This window comes from Sphaerodactylus townsendi, linkage group LG15 (assembly GCF_021028975.2).
Source record: "Sphaerodactylus townsendi isolate TG3544 linkage group LG15, MPM_Stown_v2.3, whole genome shotgun sequence".
Taxonomy (NCBI): domain Eukaryota; kingdom Metazoa; phylum Chordata; class Lepidosauria; order Squamata; family Sphaerodactylidae; genus Sphaerodactylus; species Sphaerodactylus townsendi.
Genome location: NC_059439.1, coordinates 12,451,213 through 12,476,794, shown reverse-complemented (window position 1 = coordinate 12,476,794; position 25,582 = coordinate 12,451,213). Strand labels below are relative to the sequence as shown.

The following is a 25,582-nucleotide window of genomic DNA, read 5'->3' as shown; positions in this document are numbered from 1 at the left end:
CTTAAGCCACCGACTACCACCAAGCTTACTCCTGAGTAATGCACACCTCAGAGCCAACCATTTTTTCTAAACTAAAACCTCAGTATTCAGGTTAAATTGCCATCTTGGCACTTTGCGATAAATAAGTGGGTTTTGGGTTGCAATTTGGGCACTCGGTCTCGAAAAGGTTCGCCATCACTGATCTAGATGATCCTATACTGAAGGGGTATTGCTTAGTTAATAAACTGGCCCTACTTATTGTGTGTACTTTAAAGTTTGGTCAGAAATGCTGTATTTTGTATTTCTATGTGTGTACTAACAATTTGTACCACTGAAGAAGGCTTAGTGGGAAAAATGCATTCAAATCTTAATGATTTTTTTAAGCAATTCATCACATATGAAAGTTCTGTTAATTTAGCTATGTGAAACATTGGTATTCATTCTGTTAATAAGCTTTTTTGTCAAGCTTCTTGGCTACCTGGTTTTTCTGGGATGAAGGGTTTTTTCCCCTTTTTCTTTCTGTTTCAGAAATCCCCACATTTACAGGGATTAACCAGACAGAATCACTGCAGGTCTTTAGCGATAACAGCCAAGAGGACTACAAACATGCCTTTTTTGAAATCTGAAACATATAAGTCCCACATTCTGGGCTCTGATCAAAGAGTTAACTGAGAACAGCCCCCAGAGGAGTGTCTAGGGAAAATGCCCCCCTTCCTGCATGGGCGACTGTCCTCCACCATGATGACCAAACAACATTTTTTTGCACCAGGTCATCTCAAAATCACCATCACAGGGGGGAAAGGAGGAGGGGTACGGGTGGCGATTTTCTACCGCCACGTGACTAAATGGCTGCACCCTGGGAACACTTGACCCCCAATTGGCCATGCTGGCAGGGGCTGATGGGAATTGTAGTCCATAACATCTGGAGTGCCAAAGGTTCGCCACCACGGCCCCATATGTCTCCCTGGGCAGTACGCCCTTGACACCACCTCACTGGAAGTGAATAGACCCATATCTTACCTGGTTTCCGTATCCTTGACAGGCACTGGTGAGCTGAACCCAGAAAGCGGGCGTTCCCCAGGTCCAGGGAAGAGATCTGAAGGCCCTGAAGAGCTTGGGTTTCGGGGTTTGTTGACAGGGCTTTCCATAAATACTGAGGAGCAAGAGTCTTTGCGGAAGGTCTGGCGGACGGGCGAGGACCTGCTTGGAGGCCCAGAGTAAGGGCTGTGTGGACTTTGGCTCTGCTGAACATCCACCAGCCGTCCATCGGCAATTTTCTGGGGTGATGATGGAGGCAAGCGGAAGCCCATCCCCGGACCATAAGTATCACTATAGATCTGTGCATTGGGCTTATATAAGCTATCTTCCAGTTCTGTTTGGAGGGCAGCGGCTGAATAGGTGCTGAGCGAACGGACAGAGCCCCGCTTGTAGAGTCCTCCAGGGTAGGCAAACGGGTCTCCTATCCCTGCTAATGACTGAGTCGATGTAATACTCAAGCGTCCCTCATGCACCATTCCATAGGGGTCAGCATACAGGCCTTCGTTTTTCATCAGCACCATATTCTTCCCAGCCAGATCCTCATCCGGTTTGACATCCCGACGTTCCAAGATAGCACTCGGGCTTGGTGATACACCCTGAGCTGGAGGCAGGTTGGAAAGGCGTTCTGCGTGGTGCACAGGACTGCCGGCATAGGAAGGTGGGCGCCCACCGCTGTAAGACATGCGGGAACGGGACGGGGAGGATGACTGGAGCACAGGTGGAGGAGAGCCAGAGGTGAGGTGAGCAGCAGGGGACATGCTGTTCAGACGCCGGGTGGGGGAGGATTCCCTGGAGGAGTAGACCATCTCTCTCTGCAGAGACAAGAGATTGGGGAGAAGACAAGGATGTTAGAATGGTGCCCCTTAGAGGTGAGGCAAATGAAGCCAAAGACTAACCATTCTGCTGTGCACTGCTATGTATCTACTGAGCAGAGTTCATGTACATATCCCCATGAGGAAAACAGGTTCAGGGCTGTTGCTGGTTAGGAAAAGTGCACACAAGGGTGGGGCTTAAGATCCTTCTCACTGTGTAATTCCATTTCAATCCAATGCAGTCCCCCATACCCTTGAGAACTGAGTTCCCAGTGACATCTGACTGAATGCCCTCAAGGCAGGCACATGGAAAAGGTAATGTGTAGACTTCAGTGATGGCATGGAGCCATTGTGGAAGGTGTATAAGATACAAAGACCTGCATGTGAACAGCCAAAATTAAAATCCTCATAGGCACCGTGCCTGATAATCCCGCCCCCCTGCTTTGCAAAACAGCAGCTAATCTTGGGCATCCCCTCTCAACAGCACAGAACTATATTTCTTCTACCTCTTTCACAGGTTTGCTAGCACTGCCTTAGCAAATTCTGAGAGCTTCTGAGGGTGCCACCCAGGGAGGATGAAGATTGGGGAGGATGTGATGTCACTTCTGGGTGACACTTTAGAAATTTCCTATAACCTCCGTAGTAAAAACCATAAAGACACAGGGAAATTCCTAGAGCAGTGATGGCAAACCTTTTCGAGACCGAGTGCCCAAATTGTAACCCAAAACCAGCTAATTTATTGCAAAGTGCCAACGCAGCAATTTAACCTGAATAACCCCCTTGAGCAGGGGCCAGCCTGCTGTAGCCTGCAGCAAGTCCCACATGCGCCGCTCTGCACCTCTCTAGCATCTCTGCCGCCTCTGCCTCCCCGCCCCCCCCCGGGCAGCAGCTAGCTGGAGCACAGGCACCAGGCCTGCCAGCCAAGTCCTCCTTGCTCGCTGAGGTGCATGCACATCAAGTCCAGCAGCCCAGGCCAGCCTAGATGTGTGTGTGGGAGGGGGCAATTTCCCCCCCACAAGACGAACTCTGTGCGTGCGTGCCCACAGAGAGGGTTCTGAGTGCCACTTCTGGCACCCGTGCCATAGGTTCGCCACCACTGTCCTAGAGCATGCTATGGAGATTTTTGAGAGCACGGGATTGGGGCCAAAGGCAAAGGTTTACATAGCATGGAAACCTACATTTTTCTATCCCCTTCCTCCTTTTCCTTGTTTTCTTCCACCTGACATCAGTGTATTTCTGACTTGTGCACTGATTATGTCATATTTATTTCTTCACTGCCAAAGCTTTGGCCATTTATTTTCCTACAGCAACATTTGCTGGTGGTGACCAATGGCAAACATTGTAAATTCCTTCCAGAGAAAGCATGCAATTATTTCTCACTGTTTTCTACCGAATGACTTTTTCTGCCTCTTACACATCCAGTCTTGTCCACCCCCACCCCCACCCCCACCCCCACATACATCTGTTCCTGTGTGTGTCCACCCCACTGTGTCCACTTTGGCATGTATGCTTAGTTGTATGGGAAAAAGTGTAACTACTCGCTGAAAGGCAGAATAGATTCTAGTGCATTTGGGCTCGGATCTGTGGGGAACACAAGTCCCACACAAGTCCCAACCCAACTGCCATCTCCCTCTAAGGTCGATTCCCCACTGAAAAAATGAATGTAGATCCAACCCGGTTTGGAAAGATTCAGCACCTTTTGATCACAGTTCCATGGTCCTCACTGCAGCTTGTGGCCCCCAAACAATCCTTGTTCCCAGCAACACAGCAGCAACGCAGGACTCCCCACTGTTGGCAGATTGAACGCACAATCTGCTCAGGGGCTTTCCTGATTGGCTGCTGCGTTGTGTTGGGGCGGGAATTTTTATTTTATTTTCTACCTTGTGGATCCACAACTGTGTGAGCATGCGCAGAATGACTCTATGAAGAGGCGAAGAAACGGGCGATTTAAGCAAAGCCCTGTTTCTGCGTGCCTCCGTGGATATGACGTGTAGCACTGCTTTGTATTGCCGTCTACTCAATCACTCAATCAGTCAAAACTGGCCCCATATTGCTTCGTATCCACCCGGATCTTCGGTCTGCGAAATTTAAAAAAAAGGCTGCACGCGCATCGCACACAACCCACTGCGTTCTCATTGGACGGGAGGCTCCACGTCACCACCAGCGGCGGGAAAAATGAATCCAGAATCAACCCCCAAACTTCCCCACCCTCCAGATTCCACACGGGTTTTTTAAAAAGGTGTACTTGCAAGCAGGTTCTGGAAAAACATGTGAGGGGGGGGGGGAGCACCAGAAATGAGATGAATGCGTGTTGGGTGCTGGTGAAGTGGGGAGTTCTGCACCAAACCTGGATAATTCCCGTAAGTATCACGTGTTTAATAGTCAATGGGGAATCGACCTAACACAGCTCTAAGAAGAGGAGCTTAGATTTATATCCCATAAAGAGACTCAAAGCAGCTTGCAAACTCCTTCCCTTCCTCTCCCCACAACAGATACCTTGTGAGGTAGTTGGGGATGAGAGAGTTCCGAAGAACTGTGACTAGCCCAGGGTCATCCAGCAGACTTCATGTGAGGAGCAGGGAAACAAATCCAGTTCACCAGATAAGAGTCCTCTACTCATGTGGCAGAATGGGGAATCCAACCCAGTTCTCCAGATTAGATTCTACTGCTTTTAACCACCACACCAGGCTGGCACAGATACAGGGTAAAGAAACCCCCATCTTAAACTTACAGGTGGTGTCAGCCTACCAATCACAAGAAAAAGGGGACACTCTCATCAATGATCTCTTCTCTGCCAGACAGGAGGGGGCATTTTATTGTGAAAAGAGAGGACTATGCCAGTAAGCCCCATAAAAATCCCACTGCCAAAATGCCTGCAAAAATACATTGCCCGCTAACAGAACCTCAGCCAGATTTGATTCACTTCTAACACCACAGTAAATAGCTTGCACCTTCCTGTAACAGGTTTAACTCCTCAGCAAGACACCCCCTCCACCATATCGATGCCATGTGAAAGTAACAGCCTAACAGTCCTAGCGTCATCGACAGTTCTCACCCGCAAGTCACCATTGGTGATGTGGGATCCAGGGAAGGAGGCATAGAGGGGCTCTTTCCGGTAGATTTTGATAATGCTTCTGTCCTGGATGTCCCTGCAAGATCAAAGTTGGAAAAAAAAACCAGATTGATCCATGGAATAACATTTATTTGAAGAACCAGATTCAGCGAGGCTCTGACGGCAACAGAGGTGGCCGTAGGTCAGGGGTCTGCAACCCCTGGCTCCGGAGCCGCATGCGGCTCTTTCAGCCTTATACTGCAGCTCCACGTAGCCTGGAGGTCGGAGGGTAGCGTGGGCGTGTCCCTCCAGGAAAGGTGAGTGGAGGGGCCAAACTGGAGGTGGCTCCATACAGAGCCACCTCTCCAGCTCAATAGATCTTTGGAGCTGTGGGAAATGGGTCCAAATGGCTCTTTGGGTGGTAAAGGTTGCTGATTCCTGCCGTAGGTGCACTGAAGCAGATCACTGACACGGTCAGCCCACTAGCTGCGAGGTGCCTGTGGATCAGGCCTCCCTCCCCCCCCCCCCACTCCTGGCACTGTGGATATGCAAGTTTTATGTCTGTGTGAGTCCGTAAAATCCTCTCTTTTGCATTTGTGTAGGAATTCCTGCTCAGTAAGAACATAAGAACATAAGAAAGAGCCTGGAATGATTACCTGTGATGTTTCTCATGTATGGGATACTTGTTTGGACAATGTTGGCTGTTATATAGATTCTATGCCGAATAAAGGTTTATATTATTTAAAAAAAATAAGAAAAAGCCTGCTGGATCAGACCATCTAGTCCAGCACTCTGCTACTTGCAGTGGCCCACCAGGTGCCTTTGGGAGCTCACGTGCAGGATGTGAAAGCAATGGCCTTCTGCTGCTGCTGCTGCTCCTGAGCACCTGGTCTGCTAAGGCATTTGCAATCTGAGATCAAGGAGGATCAAGATTGGTAGCCATAGATCGACTTCTCCTCCATAAATCTGTCCAAGCCCCTTTTAAAGCTATCCAGGTTTTTAAGCTATCCAGGCCATCACCACCTCCTGTGGCAGCATATTCCAAACACCAGTCATGGTTGTGTGAAGAAATGTTTCCTTAGTCCTAATTCTTCCCCCCCCCCCCCACCACCACCTGGTTTTAGCATTGTGAGAGAGAACAATTTTTCTTTATCAACATTTTCTACCCCATGCATTATTTTGTAGACTTCAATCATATCCCCCCTCAGAGGTCTCCTCTCCAAACTAGAGTCCCAAACGCTGCAGCCTCTCCTCATAAGGAAGGTGCTCCAGTCCCTCAATCATCCTCGTTACCCTTCTCTGCACTTTTTCTATCTCTTCGATACCCTTTTTGAAAATGCTTCTGTGTTCTGTGTTACATCCAGTCCTCCTGTTGAGTTGGGTTTACAGCACTGGAAGTTGCTAAGAGCAGAGACTGCCCATTGACCAGCTGAAATGACTTAAGAGGGCCCATGCTAGTGCAGCAATAGTCAGCTTCCAGCACACATGTTGAACCAATGCACATCAGACCATTTTGCACAGTATGCAGGACTGGCTCGCCACCCGAGGGGCTCAGGGTAAGTTGGCACAACCCAGAGAATTCCCACTATCTGACACAATGTGCTCACAGCAGCTGTCACTGACTTTGTATTGCATTCCATCTTCTGCAGGCTCTGGAAGAACTGGGTTTGTTCCCAGCATGTTGAGCCAGATACAAACACTGCCTTATTTCCTCCCCTTAGCAGTTATTTGCTGGCACACCATCAACTTCCCAGGTAGATATTGGGCTCTTATGCACTTGTGATCTCCTTCGTACTGAGAGCACATTCCCTTCGGGTTGGATTCTTGGTTGCGCACATGTTTTCCCCTCTGTGGAAATCGTTGCGCTCTTGTATCTGAGAACGTCTGCGGTTTCCGAAAGCTTTCAAAGTGCAACTTTTCAGGGAAAGGGAAGGGAAAGCGAAAGGAATCAATATGCATTTCCCTTTCTTTGGATTTTCTTGCTCCTACCAGCTTTCCCCACCCACATATTGAACAAGGAAGTGGGGGATGGGGCAAATGGCAGATGTAAATGCTTCGCAGTGGGTTTTTTTCCCACTGCTGGAAAAAATGCTGGAAAAACCCACTGCGTAGCACACAGCCACGAAGTAAGCACTGCATGCATAAACGGCCATTGTGGGGGGTTTTATATACAGGCTGAAACGGTTGCTCACCATTTTGCTAGAGGTTTATAGAGGGTGTAATAGGAGTGGGAATGACTGGGGAAACATGGCAGAGGTTTATCAAATTAGGAATGGCGTAGAGAGAAAGAGTGATTTTGGTGCCCATCTGTGGCATACCGACATCCCCTTTTCTTTCCCTGTTAAGCCGTGTAGTAATGCTGCTGTGCAGCACAGCTGAGAAAAGAATAAAGCCCTTTGTAGGACTGAAAAACAGGGGGAAAGACATGCAACTGCTTCAACTGAGGAATGAGCGTTCTTCATGAGAGCCTCACCTGACATCCTCCAGCTCATAGAAGACATTGCGGGATTCGTCCTTGATCAGGATGGCAGTGTTGGGCGACTTGAGCATTCCCATTGTTAGCTTCTGAGGAAACATGTGGACGATGAGGGCGTGCAACGTATCCATGCTACTGATTTCATGGGTGATGTGTACCCGCCTCGTCTCTTCCCCAAACTGAAGGAAAAGGACCCCTACATTGATGGAAGTTACAGGACAAAGGAGAGGAAGAGGTCAAGTAAGACAGAACATGGACTGAACCAACTAGCAGTACTGGAATGGCAAGCTTTTGAGTTATAAAGTCTCTTCTTCAGGTGTATAAGTATTACAAGAAATAGAATAATAAACAGTCAAACCAACAGGCTCTTCTGGTTTATTTCTTTATGAGAAAAATTCTGACCACCATTCTTTCAGCATAAAGACTTTTTCACAGTAGTTTGCAACAGTACATCAAAAGACAATAAGAATGCAGCCAATCTACAATGCATATTTTGTTTGTTTGTTTTTGTGGTCAATTGACTCATAAAGATACATATTTGAATTTCAGCAATAATTTTTTTTTAAAATGATAAAAGCTCATTCTTATTTAAAGTCTGAGTCAACAGAACATACAATGCAATTCAAGTTACACTCATCTAAATTCATTGATGTCAAGGGATGTAAAAGGGAATAACTCTGTTTAGGATTGCAGTGGTAGCCTGGTGCTTAAATTATGATGATTTGAGAAGTCTACCTAGGGCTCATTCCGCACATGCAGAATAATGCACTTTCAAACTGCTTTCAGTGCTCTTTGAAGCTGTGCGGAATAGCAAAATCCACTTGCAAACAGTTGTGAAAGTGGTTTGAAAATGCATTATTTTGCATGTGCGGAAGGGGCCTAGGTGAAAGTTACATATCCAAGGAGCCACCACAGAAAGAGCCCTCTCTTCAGAAAGAGAAAGAGCCCTCTCTTCAGCCCTCTCTTCAGCCACCCACTTCACATTTGAAAGTAGAGGTACCTGAGGTAAGGTCTTGGAAGATTATTTTAATTCTCTGGTAGGTTCATTCAGGTGGCATTGACAAAATCCAGGTGGGGTCTGGAGATTTCCCAGAAACACAACTTCTCTCCAGACTTCAGAGCTCAGTTCCTCTGGAGATAATGGCTGCTTTGGAGGGTGGACCATATTGCATTATACTCTGCTGAAGTCCTTTCCTCTCCAAACTCCACCCTCCCCAAGCTCCAAATATTCAGGAATTTCCCAACCTGTTGGCAACTCTACAAGAGAAGATGACGGATGAGATACCCTGGCCTTTTAGAGCTTTGTAGATCCAGAACCAGCTCACTGAATTGTACACAGAAATGACCTGGCAGCCAACGATGATTTTCTTTTAATTCTTGATTTAACTACTACCTTATATCTGTTAGGTTGACTCTGGGCATTCAATGCTGGGGCCTGGTTACCTGTAAGGGGCCTCTGTAAGGGGCTCTATGGTTTTCCTTTCCCTCTTGTCTGCTTGGTACTCAGATAACAGATCTCAGCCAGATGGTTTGCTATCTCCCATCCGGCCTTGGGGATTACTTTCACTTTCCCACACTTTTCCTGCTTTCACATTACGTGGGAAGGGGCAGGCTGGGGGTTGGATTTAGAGGGGTTATGCTGTGGGGGGTTTGAATGTTGGATCAGAACTGGCTTCCACCAAGCCAGGCACATGTCATCCAAATCAATAAAGGCTTCTGATTCAAGAAAACCAGGGCTGGTCATTGAATGGATTCATAGATCTGACACTATCGTAGTACGCAAGGTGGAAACTGTATTCTGAATCTGTGAATTGTTCAAGAACACTTTTCAAGGGCAGCCCCACAGAAAATGTTTTACTGTAACTTTCTACACAAAATATATGCTCTACAACTGAGGTTTCCTTCACTCTATTAGGAGGAGAATCTAAACCTAAGGTTCCACCTCAGATTCTGAGACAGCCTTCTGAGGTTAAAAAAAAGGATCTCATGTTGATGAATAATTGGAAATAGATTTGACCTACAGAACCTGACATTATATCATCATATCTGAGGAAGAATTTGTATAAAATTCATACTGACTGTACCGTAGTCCTTCTAAACTAGGGCATATCTATAATCCAGCATTAGATATATGCTGGCTCTATCAGTATCCAGGTATGGATTTTTAAAACATACCTATTGGCAGTGTCCTACTGCAGAACAATTCTGGAAAGAAATCTAGGTTGCCATCAGACATTTAATGGAATCTAATTTACTGTCTGCTCCTAAAGTAATTTTTGTTGGCATATCTTAAAAATAATGGTTGAGAAGATGACTAAGAATCTGTTTTGGGTTTGATAACTACAGCTCAAAGATCTGCACCAACCCTCACTGGGGTGGGGGGAACCCAATCTTCAGATGCTTTAACACATGCTAAATAATGTATTTTAATCCACTTTCAATGCACTTTAGCAATCACTTGCAAGATGATTTTGCCATTTCATACAGTAAAATCCAGCTGCAAAGTGCATCAAAAGTGCATTATTCAACATGTGTGAAAGCTCCCCTCTCTAACAGCATAGTAGGGAAGAATGTAGAAGTTTGCATAGATTTCTAAAATAATATAGGCAGAAACCTAATCCACAATAATTGAAAAATGGGTGTTATTGGTAATGGACTGGAATAACAGATTTTAAGAACACCCTATGTTATTCTTTTAATGTTGGAAGTGTTCTTCATAATGATAAAATATAATAATAAAAATATTATTATTATTTAATAATAACATATTATTAAAAAATAAAGCTGCCATGCCAAAACAAGATGATTATGTTAAAATAGCTTCCATGTGTATCCCCAAGATGTCTAGAAATTCTGAAAAAAAAATGAATCAGTGAGTTCAGCTTTCACAAAATAATAATAATAAGAGTTTGGATTTATACCCCCCTTTCTCTCCTGTAAAGAGACTGAAAGGGGTTTACAATCCCCCCCCCCACAACAAACACCCTGTGAGGCCGGTGGAGCTGAGAGAGCTCTGAAAAGCTGTGACTAGCCCAAGATCACCCAGCTGGCGTGTGTTGGAGTGCACAGGCTAATCTAGTTCCCCAGATAAGCCTCCACAGATCAAGTGGGGAATCAAACCAGGTTCTCTACATTAGAGTGTACTTGCTCTTAACCACTATGCCACTGCTACTCCACAAAAGACCATCTTTGAAAAGAACAAAACATTGTCTGAAATCTGTGGTGTCAGTTCAGATTGCAGACATTCACAAAACCATTTTCCAGACCAGAGGGCAGGGAAAGTTACCTGGTGACCGGAGTTTTGTTTGGCTGGTGGAACGGGAGAGAGGCAAGCTTTGCCGGAAGCGGTTCATTCTGTTGAAGCCAATGGGCAGCTCAGCTTCTGACATGGTCTCCAAGGATTCAGCTGAAGCAAAGGAGAGTTTGGCTTGATCTGCCAAGCCCGGCTGAGAACCCTGCGAGTGCCGGGAACTTCGTGTCTGGAAAGCAAAGAGGGAGAGAAAGATGTGGTTATGGAGATGGTGGTATATCTTTCATGAACCAACTGTATGAAATGTGGGTGATAAACAGGCAATCTATTCCCCAACTCCTGTTATTTTTAGAAATTTTTTCCTCATTATATACTTACTAAAACTAACCCTAACCCTTAACCCAAGACCATGAGCACAGCAGCAGAAAAACATCCCCAAAACACTGAATAAAACATACACAAAACTAAAATGAAGACATCTACCTTAATTTTTGGAAACAGAGAGATTAGATGTATAGCTGCAAGCTTCTTTAACCAAGTTAATTGGTAGATTCAACAACTAACGATTATCCGATGGGGTCAATTGCAGCTGGGGAGGACAAATTTAAATCATTGGGTCTTCAGATTAACGACACACCTGTTTAATTTATTGGACAATATTAGTTCTGATGTGTTCCTCAAAAAGGAACTGGAACAAAAATAGTGAAGATAATGAAGCTGGTCTTTTGCGGAACAATGAGGCAGGTGGTTCGGGTGGGTTTTCTGGGCTGTGTGGCCGTGGTCTGGTGGATCTTGTTCCTAATGTTTCACCTGCATCTGTGGCTGGCATCTTCAGAGGTGTATCACAGAGGGAAGTCTGTTACTTCCCTCTGTGATACACCTCTGAAGATGCCAGCCACAGATGCAGGTGAAACGTTAGGAACCCACCAGAACCAGTTGAATCCGGCTGTGAAAGCCTTTGACAATACAATGAGGCAGGTGTTTATTCCATTGTAAATTGGTCATAAGCTCCTCTTGATATCTCAAAAGTGCATCTTATGCTGAGGTTTTGGCACAATGCAAATCTGCATAAATTGAATCGATAACCCATTCATTAGAAATTAGATGATTCATCGAAGAGATTCTTTGTTATTAAGAGATGCTTTGTTATTGTTTTCTTGAAGGAGGATTTATTATAACTACGGCAATAAAGGCTCTTGTATTGTATTGAAGATAATTCATCGGTGAAGGATTTTTTCATTCATTGACATACGTGGAATGAAATTCAGCCTTATGTCTTCAGTCCACCCCAGTTAACCTAATCAAGTATTCATTCGTTCTGCTCTTATAGAAACCCAGTGACACTTCTGGGCAACTTATTTCAGCCCTTCATCAGTCTTATATTGAACCTGGAACCTCACCCTGGTCCACTTCACATGCTGTCTCTTTCCCTTATCTTGTAACTCCCTACACTGTTCTTTAAATTTGCAGGCATCAAGCGCTCAAGTAGCGAGCATTATAATGACACTTGAATCAATGCTCCAACTTGCCCTATCAAGACAAAGGCTTGAGTGGCTGCATCAGAACAGACCTTCCACAAAGGAGGCTAGAAGAGAATCCTGTCTCGTTTTGGAGGGATCAAACCAGCTTGCCTTCAGGGCTATCAAGCACCACCACTGACCCTCAGAGAAGAAAATGAGCTGCGTGACTCGCTCAGCTGCGTGGCTGTCTACTCCCCCCCACCGTGTTTCCAGCTCTCTGTTGGGGAATTTCTGGAGATTTGGGGGGCAGATTCTGGGGGATGGGGTTTGGGGAGGGGTATAATGCCACAGAATCCACCTTTTATACCATTTTCTCCAAGGAACTGTTGCCTGGAGATCAGTTGGCTTCCCAGGTGATATCCAGCTGCTACCTGGGGGTTGGCATTGGCAACTCTACCCACCGACAGACCAGGGTTCCTGGCATTCAGTCCTTTTCTGCTGCCCTGCCAGCTCATCAAACAGCAGGCTGGGAAGAGTGACTATGAGCTCATTTACTCAGAAAGAAGCATCCCAATAATCCTATTTCAAGCAAATAGTCCTATTGGGGCAGCAGTCCTCTGTGAAGCCTGCAAAACATGGCAAGAAACATTACAGAAGAACAGTGGACCTCTAAGGTCATGGCTATTAAATCACCAAAAGTCTGCAGTGCAGATATATGTCCCAGAGGGGCGCTATCTAGGGACAAAATAAAGTCTGCACTTTAATTAGAGATGACGCCAAGGATGGAATGCAGCTGGCCGAAGCTGCTCTCTGGAAAACGTACCTCTGGCTTTGGTGGACAGAGGTGGATTTGTATTCCCGAAATCAGCGTAAGCAGTCATGGAAGGCTTGGTGGCCCCTGGTACCAGCTTCCCTCCCCACTCCATCAATAACAACAGGAAAGGCAAAACTAGCAGACAAACAGAGCACTGGGATAGCCCTTGAAATTACACGAGGGCTGCACGTCCATTTTGCCAGCAAAACAGCTCTTGGGAGACATAAAAGGGCTTATTGTGATTCTGGAAGGGACGTAGCAATGAGGTTTGTGGCTGTGAAAATAATGCACGTGGAGCCCTGGCAGTAAAAGCAGTAATGTGGCAAGGGTCCCATTTTGCAGAAATGACCATATATCCTCTCTGCACAAAGGGGCTGCTTGAATGGATGGTCCTCCCAAGGTAAGAGCATTGAATGTGCTAGTAAGTAAAAATGGTACGCCAATTTGGTAAAGGTACAGAGGTGTAGTTCCAAGGGGACGGGCGGGGGTACACGATGCACAGGGCGTGTGTCCTTGTGGGGGTGTGGCAGAGGCATTCCGGGGGTGTAATGGGGCGTTCCGGGGCAGGATGAGGGCATTCCAGGTGGGACAGGGCCGGAGGACGCACCAGTGCACCAGGTGCTTTCCCCCCTTGCTACGCCTCTGTAAAGGTATCACTTTCTTAGTCTAAATTGGCCCAGTTCATATTAATCCATGGATGAAAATGGCAACCATTTTCCCAGAGGATACTGCTCTGGGATGCAGGTGGATACAGATGGATTTCAGAATGCGATTTTCGTGTCAAAATGGCAGATCAGTCATTCTCCTCACCCTCTTACTTCTACCAGCCTTTGCATTAATCGTGAGACTGGGAGGGATGTCTGTTTGAATCCGCAGGCAAGTTCAAATGCATGCATGTGCAAGAAAGGACCCGGCAAATAAGTAGAGATTGCCCTCCTCCCCTGGACAGATCTTTGCTGCACAGGAATACAGACAATGTAAATGGGCATGCCCCCCAAAAGAAGGTCAGGCTGAAAGGGGTGAGGGCTGTTGATCTAATGAACCTGATCCCTCTGCCCTGCAACAAGAATTGCCACAGAAGCAGAAGAGTAAAGGCTGAGGTTTTTTTGTTGGGAATTTTGGGAGAAGATTTTCCTGTGCAATACAGAATGCTATTTATGTACAGGACTACTGCAGCAAGGGCTTTATGTGCACAACAATGGAGAGGTAATAAGATACCAACAAAAGAGGACTGGATTCTGAAAGCTACCGCATATGCAAAACTAGCAAAACTGACGTCACTACTAAGGAATAATTCCGTGTTTCCCCGAATATAAGACAGTGTCTTATATTAATTTTTGCTCCCAAAGATGTGCTATGTCTTATTTTCAGGGGATGTCTTATTTTTCTGTGTTCTGTTCGTCGGGCATGCTTCCAAACAAAAACTTTGCTATGTCTTACTTTCGGGGGATGCCTTATATTTCGCACTTCAGCAAAACCTCTACTATGTCTTATTTTTAGGGGATATCTTATATTCGGGGAAACAGGGTAGTTGGACAAATTTTCAGAAAACTGGAAACCTTTTACGGAATGCCTTTTTAACACTTATTCAGAGAAGTAGTAGCAGGGTTTGAAATCGAAAAGAAAACAGCAGATTGTAAATACTGGTCATTGGCTGCAATAAATTGATTGAATTGAATTGAATACTTGCTTAATTTACTTCAAAAACTATAATAACTGAATCAATATTTTTAACAATACGCATGAATCTAAAGTTAATTCTCAATCAAGGATGAGATGGCTGGAAATCTTCAGATGGCGTGTCATGGATTGTATTTTGTTTTGAACTTCTTTTTTCTTCGTTTTTCTTTCTTTTTGCTTATGTGTGTACTTCGTTTTGTGTGTGAGAGAAATTTTTTTTAAAATGACAAAAAATAAGAAGCCTGGAGGAAACGGGTAATGGCTACCCCGCTGCAGACAGAAGGAGAAACATGTGGAAAACAGGTAATGGGTAATAACAGCAAACATGCCCTGAAACAAAGGCTGCGTGGTGAATGCTCCATCTGATCGCAGTAAGCTCCCCAGGCATAATGGGCCTCGTTCTCTGAGTCCCTGCCTGCTTTTTAAACATAGAAACCCTGGAGCAGCTTTTTGGAACACTGACACATTGAAAATTATAGGATTGTGAGTAAAGCCCTCGGTACCTTCTGGTTGTATTCCGCTGCAGATAAGGTGAGCGGAAAGAAGGTGAAAGGGAAAGGGGAAAAGAGGGGAAGTCGCCAATGTATAGGATTGCGAGGTCTGGGGTGAGAAATACCTGGAGATTTTGGGCGTGGAGCTGAGGGAGGGGAGGGAGCTCAGCAGGGTCCCATCAATGCCATAGATTCCAACCTTCAAAGCAGCCATTTTTTCTAGGACAGAGGCATACCGGCCGAAAACCACACCTGGGGCACGGCTGGCTCCCTGTGCCCCCTGCCCAGCTCCCCGCACCTCCTTACCCTGTCAGCAGGGGAGGGCAGGAGTCGGCGTCCTGGGCAGGGGGTGGGCAGACAGAGGCATCCTGGCCTGTGGCTGCTGACAGGGAGACTGGGGAGGGAAGCAATCAGCCTGTGGCCACCTTGCACAAAGGGAGTCACTGGGCACCAGCCGAGTCCTTGCGGCCAGCTGGGGTCCCCCCCCCCCACGAGCCTAAACAGCATGTGCCCAGGGACATGGGGTACCACATGTCGCCATTACTGGTATGCCACTGGTCCAGGGGAATTGTTTTTTGTCATCTGGAGATAAATTCTAATACCAGGAAATTTCCAGGCTCCACCTGGAGGTTGGCAACCCTACCTATATATCACAATTTTCTTACAGAGGCCTAGACTGCCCCAATAGGTATGCTGAACGACAGCACTCACTTTACTAGGGGGGTTTAAATTGGCTTTGGGATTTTATGCGTTGTATCCAGATGGGATTAACTGAAGCACAAAATTGCCACTGAAAACAGCAGCACTGGAAAAAACTGATCCTGTATATATATATATATGTGTGTGTGTGTGTGTGTGTGTGTGTGCGCGCGCGCGCACGCGCAGAGGTGGGATCCAGCAGGTTCTCACAGGTTCCCGAGAGTAGGTTACTAATTATTTGTGTGTGCCGAGAGGGGGTTACTGATTGGTGATTTTGCCACATGATTTTTGCCTTAGTTACGCCCCTCCTCTCAGCAGTAGCGTGCAGAACTTGAAGCAGTCTAGCAGGAGGTGCACCGGCGTGCGTGGCAGCCTGCGCTTGCGTGCATTCGTTTCCCGCCCAAGGACCGGCGCAGTGGCTGCGTCCTTGCCACAGCCCCGCCCAGCAATGCCCCGCCCAGCAATGCCCCGCCCCCGGAATGCCCAGCCATGTCCCCGTCGTGCCCTGCCCAGCCCCATTGGCGCTACGCCACAGTTTGAATCCCACCACCATGGGAACCTGTTACTAAAATTTTTGGATCCCACCACTGTATGCGTGTGTGTGTGGGTGTGTGTGTGTGTGTGTGTGTGGGTGTGTGTGTGTAAAGCCGGGTTACTCTGAAGTAGCAAAACAGGAGTCCAGTGGCACCTTCAAGAATAACAGCATTTATTCCAGCATAAATTTTCCCTGAGTCAGAGGTCACTTCATCCCCACATACTTTCAGACTCCCGAGGGACACAAAAGATTGTATTATCTCTCACTGACGCTTTCTGATGAGAATCCTGAAATGTTGTGCAGAGCCACAAATTTAACCAGATTGCAAATCGGATCAGGAGGTCGCTGGTTAATACCATTTGATGCCTATTGGTTTTTGATGCCTATTGGCTTATTGTTTTTTTAAAGCATATTTTATTTTTATGGGACAACAGTATTTTATATTTTTATACCCTTCTATTGTATGCCCGTCTTGGACTGTGAATAAAACTTTTGTCCATTCGTTTTTTCGAGCTCACTTCATCAGATGCACAAACAATACATTACTTCAGCGTAATAGACCACTGACCACTCCTCGACTGTCCATAACTTTGCCACAACTACAGTTCTATATTTATTATAGATGATTTTTCCCTTTTGCAAATGCAACTTTCTGGGGTTGCTTTATCAAAGAGGAGGATGGAGCACAGAGGTAGGGAGAAACATTAATTTGTAACTCCCCTGTTATTTTTAATTTTTTTTCTGGAAAGGTCTTTGCACCTTAAGCTGCTATTAACTCCTAAAACCTGTGAGCATTTATTAGTCAGATATCGTTCTGGCTATCTCCCTTGGGCTCATTCGCCCATCTGTACTATTTATTTATTTCAAACATTCTTATGCTATCTTTCCACCCAATTCATGCCCTCAATATTAAAACATTTGAACCATTACATTTTAAAGTATTTTTAATTTCATTAATCATTTTTATCAATGTATTATTTTGATTAATTTAATTAAAACATAAGCAAATGGTTCCAGAACCAGGGAGGACAGTCAATCATGGTTTATTGTGGGTATGCCAAATAAAACAAAAAGTGTTCCTCCGCTAGTGGAAGACACTGTACAGATGGAGACAGACAACACCTCTCCAGGGAAGGATTTCTAGTGTTTTGGCGAGAAAGCCCTTTCTCAGGTTGCCACTTGTATGCCTTTAGAGGCAGGGGCTTCCAAGGATGAGGTGGTCCTTAAAGTATGCTGGGCCACTTGAAGGCCAGCGCCCTCTACAGTGTGGTATAGTGGTTAACAGCAGGTGTACTCTAATCAGGAGAACTGGGATTGATTCCCTGCTCCTCCTCTTGAGCTGTGGAGGCTTATCTGGTGAACTAGATTAGCTTGTGCATTCCAACACATGCCAGCTAGGTGACCTTGGGCTAGTCACAGTTCTTTGTTGTTCTCTCAGCTCCACCCACCTCACAGGGTGTTTGTTGTGTGTGTGTGTGGGGGGGGGAGGAGATTGTAAACCCCTTTGAGAGAAAGGGGGGGATATAAAACTCTTCTTCTTCTAAAGGTCAATACCACAACCTTGCATTGAACCTGGAAGCATATTGGAAGCCAGTGTAAGTGGAATGAGACTGGACTGATAGGCTCCCTACAACTCACTCCAGGGAACAATCTGACTGCAGCTTCCTCTACCAGCGGCAACTTCCAGATAGTATTCAAGAGCAGCCCCACATACAGTGCATTGCAGTAATCTAATCTAGATTCTACCAGGGACTAGATCTTTTTCACCCAGGTGAAACACACCCCTGGCCACTGATACCAACTGTTTACCCAACAGGTCCTCTTGCTATCCTAAACTGCATCCTTTGAACAGACATTTCAAATGTATCACAGAGACACGATATGGTGGAAAAATCAGACTGCTTCCAGAAAATGCACTGTTTTGTGTTACACAGTTTTATTTCTTTCCTCCCCAGAAACACAGCAGAAACTCTTTTCATGTTGCTAAACAACTCGTGGGGTAAACTAGTTGCAGGGGGCAGGGAAGCCTCCATTTTGGGAGCAAATTTTGAAAAAAGCAGAAGAAATCAATATTTGAATCAATAACAGCCATAATCGCAGTTTACAGCAGGCATTAAATGGCAACTTTCATTCCTCCTGTGGGCGGCATGGAAAAAGTTATCTCCAAAAATAATTGCCGTAAAATCGGGCATACATTATCCTCCTCCATGCTGTTGGCTACATGGAGTGTTCAAATTCTCTTTAAAGAAATGGCTGATTGTGGGTCGCTAATAGGAGTGCAACTCCTTTCCTGGTATGCTGTATAGCAGGGGTCCCAACCGTTTTGAGCTGGTGTGCACATTGGGAATTCCTACACAGCAAGGTGGTCACAGTGACAAAATGGATGCCACAAAATGTAATAGTAACACAGTGTGGATCCTTGTGCTGTGGTAGCAGCTGCTGTCAAAGGAACATTTTTAAAAAGCTGCTGTAAAAGGAATGTTAAAAATTTTTTGTCTCCAGGTGCCATTTACCCACAGTACGCCTCTGGTTGACCCCAAAAGAGTCAGCATTATGGCGCCCATGGATTTTGAAACCTTGCAATAAGGTTTTGAATCTGGACATTGCAGAAAAGCTTTTTTGAAAGCTCCATACATTATACATCAAGCCCAACTCATCACAGCTCAGTTCAGATAATGGAAGAAGAAGAAGAAGAAGTAGTAGTAGTAGTAGTAGTAGTAGTAGTAGTAGTAGTAGTAGTAGTTTGGATTTATATCCCCTTTCTTGAAGGTGGCTTACAATCTCCTTCCCCCCCACCCCACAACAAACACCCTGTGAGGTGGGTGGGGCTGAGAGAGGTCTGAAGAACTGTGACTAGCCCAAGATCACCCAGCTGGCATGTGTTGGAGTGCACAAGCTAATTTGGTTTCCCAGATAAGCCTCCACAGTTCAAGTGGAGGAGTGGGGAATCAATCCCAGTTCTCCAGATTAGAGTGCACCTGCTCTTAACCACTACACCCGTGGTGGCGAACCTTTGGCACTCCAGATGTTATGGACTACAATTTCCATCAGCCCCTGCCAGCATGGCCAATTGGCAGTGCTGGCAGGGGCTGATGGGAATTGTAGTCCATAACATCTGGAGTGCCAAAGGTTCGCCACCACTGCACTACACCATGCTGGCTCAGAGGTGAGGTAGAGTTGCTGGCCTGCAGGCTGGGGCTGGAAATCTCTTATTACAACTGATTTCCAGGGGACAAAGATCAGTTCCTCTGGAGAAAATGGCCGCTTTGGAAGTTGGACTCGATGGCATTATAACACATTGAAGTCCTGCCCCTCCCTAAACCCCACCCTCCTCAGCTCCACCCCCAAAATCTCCAGATATTTCCCAACCCAGAGCTGGCAAATGAGAGTTTGCTCTTTTAGCAGCGCTGTATAGTGGTTAGACTAGGGTGTGGGAGACCTAGATTCGAATCCCCATTCTGCCATGGAAGCTTGGGTCATACACACAACCTTACCCTTATCTACTTCACAGTGTTGTGTGAGTAAGGATAAAATGGAGGAGGGGAGAACTATGGTGATCCACCAGTTTGTACTGGTGAATTCATCTGCGCAGTTTAGATATTTACCAGGCCACCATTCCAAGCCACAAGATAGAGAAGCAGTTTCAGAGGGTAGCCATGTTGATCTATAGTGGATCAAACTACATTTGAATCCATCAGCACCTTAGAGTCCATCAAACGTTTTCAGAGTACAAGCTTTCAAAAGTCAAAGGTCCTTTAGTTGAGCAGAGAAGCAGGCGTGCCTCACCACTTTTCTTCACCAAGACCCAAGATTAGCAGGTCAAAACAGGGATTCCTGGAAAATACCTCCTTCCCAACCCCACAGGCACGAGGCATAAAATGTTTGACCCTTGAGCTGCAGGGTCGAAAGGGGCATTTCACAATGTTGGAGGGAGGAAGATGCTCGATCGATGATCCTCAGTGTACGGAAAGGCATCATAAACATACAAGAGCATCCTGTTTTACCTTCGAAATGCTGAAAGGTACATTAATCCCCTGCTACCTGATAACTATCTAGCAAAACCGGAGAATTGACAAACGTCTGGGTACTGGTTGAAATCACTGCACAAAGCTGTCCCTCGGATATTGCAGTGCTTAAGGCAGAAATTCAAACATGCTCCTACCTCAGAGATCCACATGAAGCACAACCCACAATTCCCCATGTGCATCTCCTATTCACTTCAGAGAGGATTGCGTAGGATGGCTTTATGATGGATTATGTCTGTTTGCAACCTTTAATGATGCTTCAGACCCTCTGCCTGAAGCACCTTTATTTTATTTCCAGCCAGGACTTCCTTGGCTATAGTGGGAAAATTATGGCAACCGGTCTTTTAGTGCCATTCTGCCCTATTCCTCTTCTTATTTTAGCCTATGTTCTATATGGTCTTTGTCTTCACAGGACTCATCAACCCTATTAACCCTTTTGGTGGCCAACAGGGATCCCCTTCCAATTTTTCATCAGTGGAAAAGTTGGTTGGATTCAATCTATTTGGAGTTTTAGAGAGTTGCAACTCTGCCTTTTCACCAGACCTATAATTTAATATCTTGCAAATTATCTTCCCTGATCTGAACCTTTAGAAAACAGGGTGAACTGAAAGCATGCACATCTTCCCCTTAAAAAAAAAATATCCAGATATATTTAAATTCATGCTCTTCCGACAGGTATTTTATCTCCCATCATCAAGCCATTGTTCAGAGTATCTCTTAAGCAGCTGTTTTGAAATCCAAATGAAGCTTGGATTTCTCTGGGCCTTCTTTTCTCCCTTCCTCTTCCAACAGCTTATTTCACTGAGAAAAGAAACAAACAACAAAAAAACCCGACTGGATCAAGAAGGTGAGGGGAAAAGCTGAAAGAGGTGTACTTGTATTTTGATAATGGTATGGAGGTTTTTTTCCAGGCAAATGGCTGCCCTTGCTATGCTTCAAACTTGGTTGCTAACAGTTTTGGGGGCAAGTGGTTGCCGGAATGGCTGGGGGCAGCTGATTTGATGTACTTTCTCGAATCACTGGAAGTGTAAGGAGACTCAAGGTGCAAGTCTCCTGTAAGGAGACTCAAGGTGGTTTACAAACTCCTTTCTCTTCCTCTCCCCATTCTTCCAATACCTTGTGGGGTAGGTGGGGCTGAGAGAATTCAGAAAGAACTGTGACTAGCCAAAGGTCACCCAGCAGAAATGTAGGACTGTGGAAACACATCTGGTTCACCAGAGAAGCCTTCACTACTCAGGTGGAGGAGTGGGGAATCAAACTTGGTTCTCCAGATTAGAATCCACCTGCTTTTAACACTACACTACGCTGACCCCAAAGGCATGAAATGGCAAGTTCATTGTATTGGAGGGTTTGCAAATGCATTTCAGAAGTTCCTACGGTCATGGTCCAAGCAGTTGATTACATTATTGCTACAGTATCTGCCAAGTTTTTAAAATCCGAGAAGAGGGAGATTTATGCTCATCCTTGGGGCTTTGAAATTCTTTCTCTTCTTTGTTCTTACTATTCAATTCATAAGAACATAAAATGCAAGGCAGTCTCTTCTTCACCAGCATATATTTAATATTTGCATGTGTTCAGATCATAATCGTAAATTATGCTAAAAGCTTCCTAGGATGCTTTATATTCCCACACTTTAAGAATGAACAGATTTATTTTTGTAAGTTTTGTACTAGGCTTTTCTGGCAAGGTTTGCTTTCTGGACTTCAGAGAAATTTCACTTGATTAATTTGCAGACTCCCTAACAGCCTTGTAAAGAGTTCTACTTTGATGTATTAGTTAGTTTGAGCAAGGCTTATTAAGCGCAAACTCTTTGCAATCAACCTGAGTTGCCACTTTGCAATGCACTTTACTGTACTGCCTAGTCTGGGTCTTTCAGGCTAATGAGCAAAGACCCCTTGCAGAGTGACAGGGAGCTCCAATCTGCCAAACCCTGCCTTTGGACAGCTGCTTGTATAACAGTGGACACAGGCAATGTCTGTTCCTTTAAGTAGGATTGTTCCCTAGTACGCCTGATGTTTTATCATGAGCCGGTGGTTGCTCTCTCATAGTTCTTGTTCTGTCTATGCTCAGAGACTTTTGTCTTCAGGCTCCTCTCTCTATTAAACTTTACTGCTGTCCTTTGAGCATGTCTGAGGCCTGCTGTGTTTGCTGAGACTAAGAGACATTACATGGTATCAGAATATGGACTGTTTTCAACTCCCATGTTGACACAGAGACATTACAGGCAGCACAATCTGGGGTTGGGGTTGGGGGTTGGGGGGAGGTATTACCAGACCAACCCATGTTGGGTTGCGAGAACCCTGCTTTTAGGAAAGCAGTGTCTCTACTCCTCCTGCCAACCCTTGAGGTGCCTAGCACTGCAATGCCAAAATGGGGAGCCGATTCCCTAAATTGGCTAGTGTGCCCACAAGGACACAGGAAACCTTCTCTGGACTGGCCTTGCCCACACTTGCCTTGCAAACAGCTGCCACTCCCTTCCTGAAGGGATTAAGAGAACACAATACCCCTGCCCTGGAAAATGTCCCCCAACTCCAGCCTTGGACCATATACCCTGCAAAGACAAAATATTTATTAATGTTTTTGCCCCAAATGTTCCAGCCAGTATTGCGTTAACTTGGGAACTTCTTCCAACTAAGCTTTAACAACCACCTTATTTGCATTATCATTGCCCTACAGTTGAAATTTAATCAGCTTTCTTCCCCCTTTCAGCCACTCCCAAACTTGGCCAATCAAGCTAATGCCTCAACATATTAGATTAATGACCCAACACATCAAGGTTGATGTTTGTCTTTTGTCTTTCCCTGGAAAGGCAAGACTCCTCTGTCCTGGGAGATTAAGCTCTCTTAGCATAGCCCAACATTCAGTGTCCACTGTATCTGGACTGCTGGTCTGGCAACACTGTTCCACCCAGCACTTCTGAGCCAGCAAATGATTCAGTTGCTGCTGTGTGGCACCTGCTTTCTACCCTGTTTCCCTGGAGCCCAGAACTTGTCACTGGACTCTGCTTTATGGACCCAAAGCCACTTCAGGCTCTAATACAGTATCACCACTAAGAATCCCTCCAATTACTCTGCTATTCCCAACCTATCCTCTCAATGCTGCTTATATCCTAGGACTGTGTGCGTGTTCTGCTGCTTTGACTATTGTGTACCCCTATTATCCCTAAATAATCTTGTTAAACTTTATTTTGCTCTCCTGTGGAATTTCTTACTAAAGCTGATCTCAGTATACACAATCAACAAAGATCCTGAGCTTGCCCAACCTTTTGCTAACCCAAGAGTCTGCTCTCACTAATTCCCCATCTAAAAGGGAGAGACACCCACCATTTCAGGTAACAGAGCTGCACTGTAGCCAGGGACTGCATAGCTGCGACATAGCCAAGCCACCCCCTAAGCAACTTGCTGTGCTGCGACCAGCTACCCAATAGTGACATTCCCCCAACCCCTGTGGAATCACTGATTGCAGCTACATGGGTTGGACCTACATTATTGCCAGCGTAAGTTTGTGCTGAAAAATGTGGGCATTCCAGTGTGCTGATTGACTACTGCCAGCCCTGATTCTGGGCACTCTCCCTTTGGTGCCAGTTTGAGCTGCTGTCCTGGAGGTGCAGTGGCATGAACTGCAACTGCTCTGGAACCCATGCATGGCACTGCTGTGCCACTCCCTGGCACCAGGATAAGGACCCTGGAACCTTTGTAAATGCCCCTTAGGCCAGCCAAGTGGCATTTTCACCAGCACCAGGGTCATGCTGCCTCCTTAGCACCTTGTGGATTGCACTGCAAGTCTCTCAAGAGGGAAATGAGCCCTAAAACAGTTGGAAAAACGTATACCTGACTTTAGCCTGAAGTTTGACTAACTGACAAAATACATGCAGTCGCCTTTGTTCAGGCAACAAGGTGACCACATGCACTGGAAGGATCTACAAGCAGTTGGAATGTGTGGTGGCAACATCTAAAATGACCATCTCAGCCCAGGACATGAACAGAACAGGACCTTTTGAGTATGCGAAGGGAAGCCTGAATCCTTCCCTCATCACTGAGTTACCTATATGATTTCCATACACACCTGTGATTAGCATTAGGGGCATCCAGATCAGTGCTTTTCGTACATCTTGAACCCCATGCTCTATTTATTTTAGAAATTAATAGGGATGCCAGCCTCCAGGAGAGACCTGGGGATTCCACAGAATTACAGATCATGTCCAGAATATATGGATCAGTTCCCCTGGAGAAAATGGATGGTTAGGAGGGTGTACTCTATGGCACTGTGCCCTACTAAGGTCCCTGTCCTCCTCAGGTTCCATCTGTAAATCTCCAGGGGTTTCCCAACATGGATCTGGCAACCCCACCTCCTGCCTCCCACCATTAGCAAGAAGGACTTGGCAACTAGTGTTGTCAGGTCCAGGCTGGGAAATACCTGGAGATTTTTGGGGTAAAGTCTGAGGAGGGTGGAGCTTGGAGAGGGAAGGAACTTCAAGTGACCATTTTCTCCAGGTGAACTGATCTCAGTCACCTGGAGATCAGTTGTAGAATCATAGAATCATAGAGTTGGAAGAGACCCCAAGGACCATCAAGTCCAACCCCCTGCAATGCAGGAACATCCAATCAAAGCACTCCTGACAGATGGCCATCCAGCCTCTCTTTAAAAACCTCCAAAGAAGGAGACTCCCCCAGTCTCCGAGGTAGTGCATTCTCTAGCCACAACCTGGAGGTTGGCAAATCTGCTGGCAACCCTGTAAATTAACAGATTACTAACATGCAAATATTTTCAGCCCTGGCAAAATGCCTAATTGTAGTCAACCATGCAAACATTTTACAGTCGGATAAAAGGCCCTCTTATTTGCAGGGCAAAAGTTGTCTGTCAATTGTTTCCAGGTCTCTCTCTCTATACTTCCAAACTTTGCCCCCCGTCTGGCCTATCTGATGACAAGCTCAACAACAGCAAAAATCAAATGCATGCATACTTCAATGGGCTTGATAAAAGATTCTGTTTCTTGCACCTTGGATCCCCTACTATGTCACAAATTAACTAGGGGTTCAGAGTCAGGAGGATCAAGCAAGCACTAATGCAGGGGCGGAGTGAGGGGGAACTGCGCCGGGGGCATGCGTGCGCCCTACGCCCCTGCTGTGGCTTTGCCTGCCCCAAAACGCCCCGGCCATGCCCCCTCCATGGCCTGGCCATGTTCCCGCTGCAGCCTTGCCTGGGGCGTTGCCCCCCCCCCCCACTCTGTTGGCACTATGCCACTGCACTAATGTGAATGATATGCTTGCG

General features: G+C 45.9%; 1 protein-coding gene across 15 annotated transcripts in view; it reads right to left on the bottom strand.

Moving 5' to 3' along the window:
- Positions 1-25,582, bottom strand: part of SRCIN1 (SRC kinase signaling inhibitor 1) — a 400,436-nt gene that overhangs the window by 86,894 nt on the left and 287,960 nt on the right. For all 15 annotated transcript variants that reach the window (XM_048518254.1, XM_048518251.1, XM_048518247.1 and 12 more), the window contains 4 exons: positions 10,644-10,836; positions 7,355-7,553; positions 4,885-4,978; positions 1,000-1,829 (listed from right to left, as the gene is read on the bottom strand). In XM_048518254.1, coding sequence (XP_048374211.1) covers positions 1,000-1,829; positions 4,885-4,978; positions 7,355-7,553; positions 10,644-10,836 — 1,316 coding nt within the window. The remainder of the gene's footprint in view (positions 1-999; positions 1,830-4,884; positions 4,979-7,354; positions 7,554-10,643; positions 10,837-25,582) is intronic.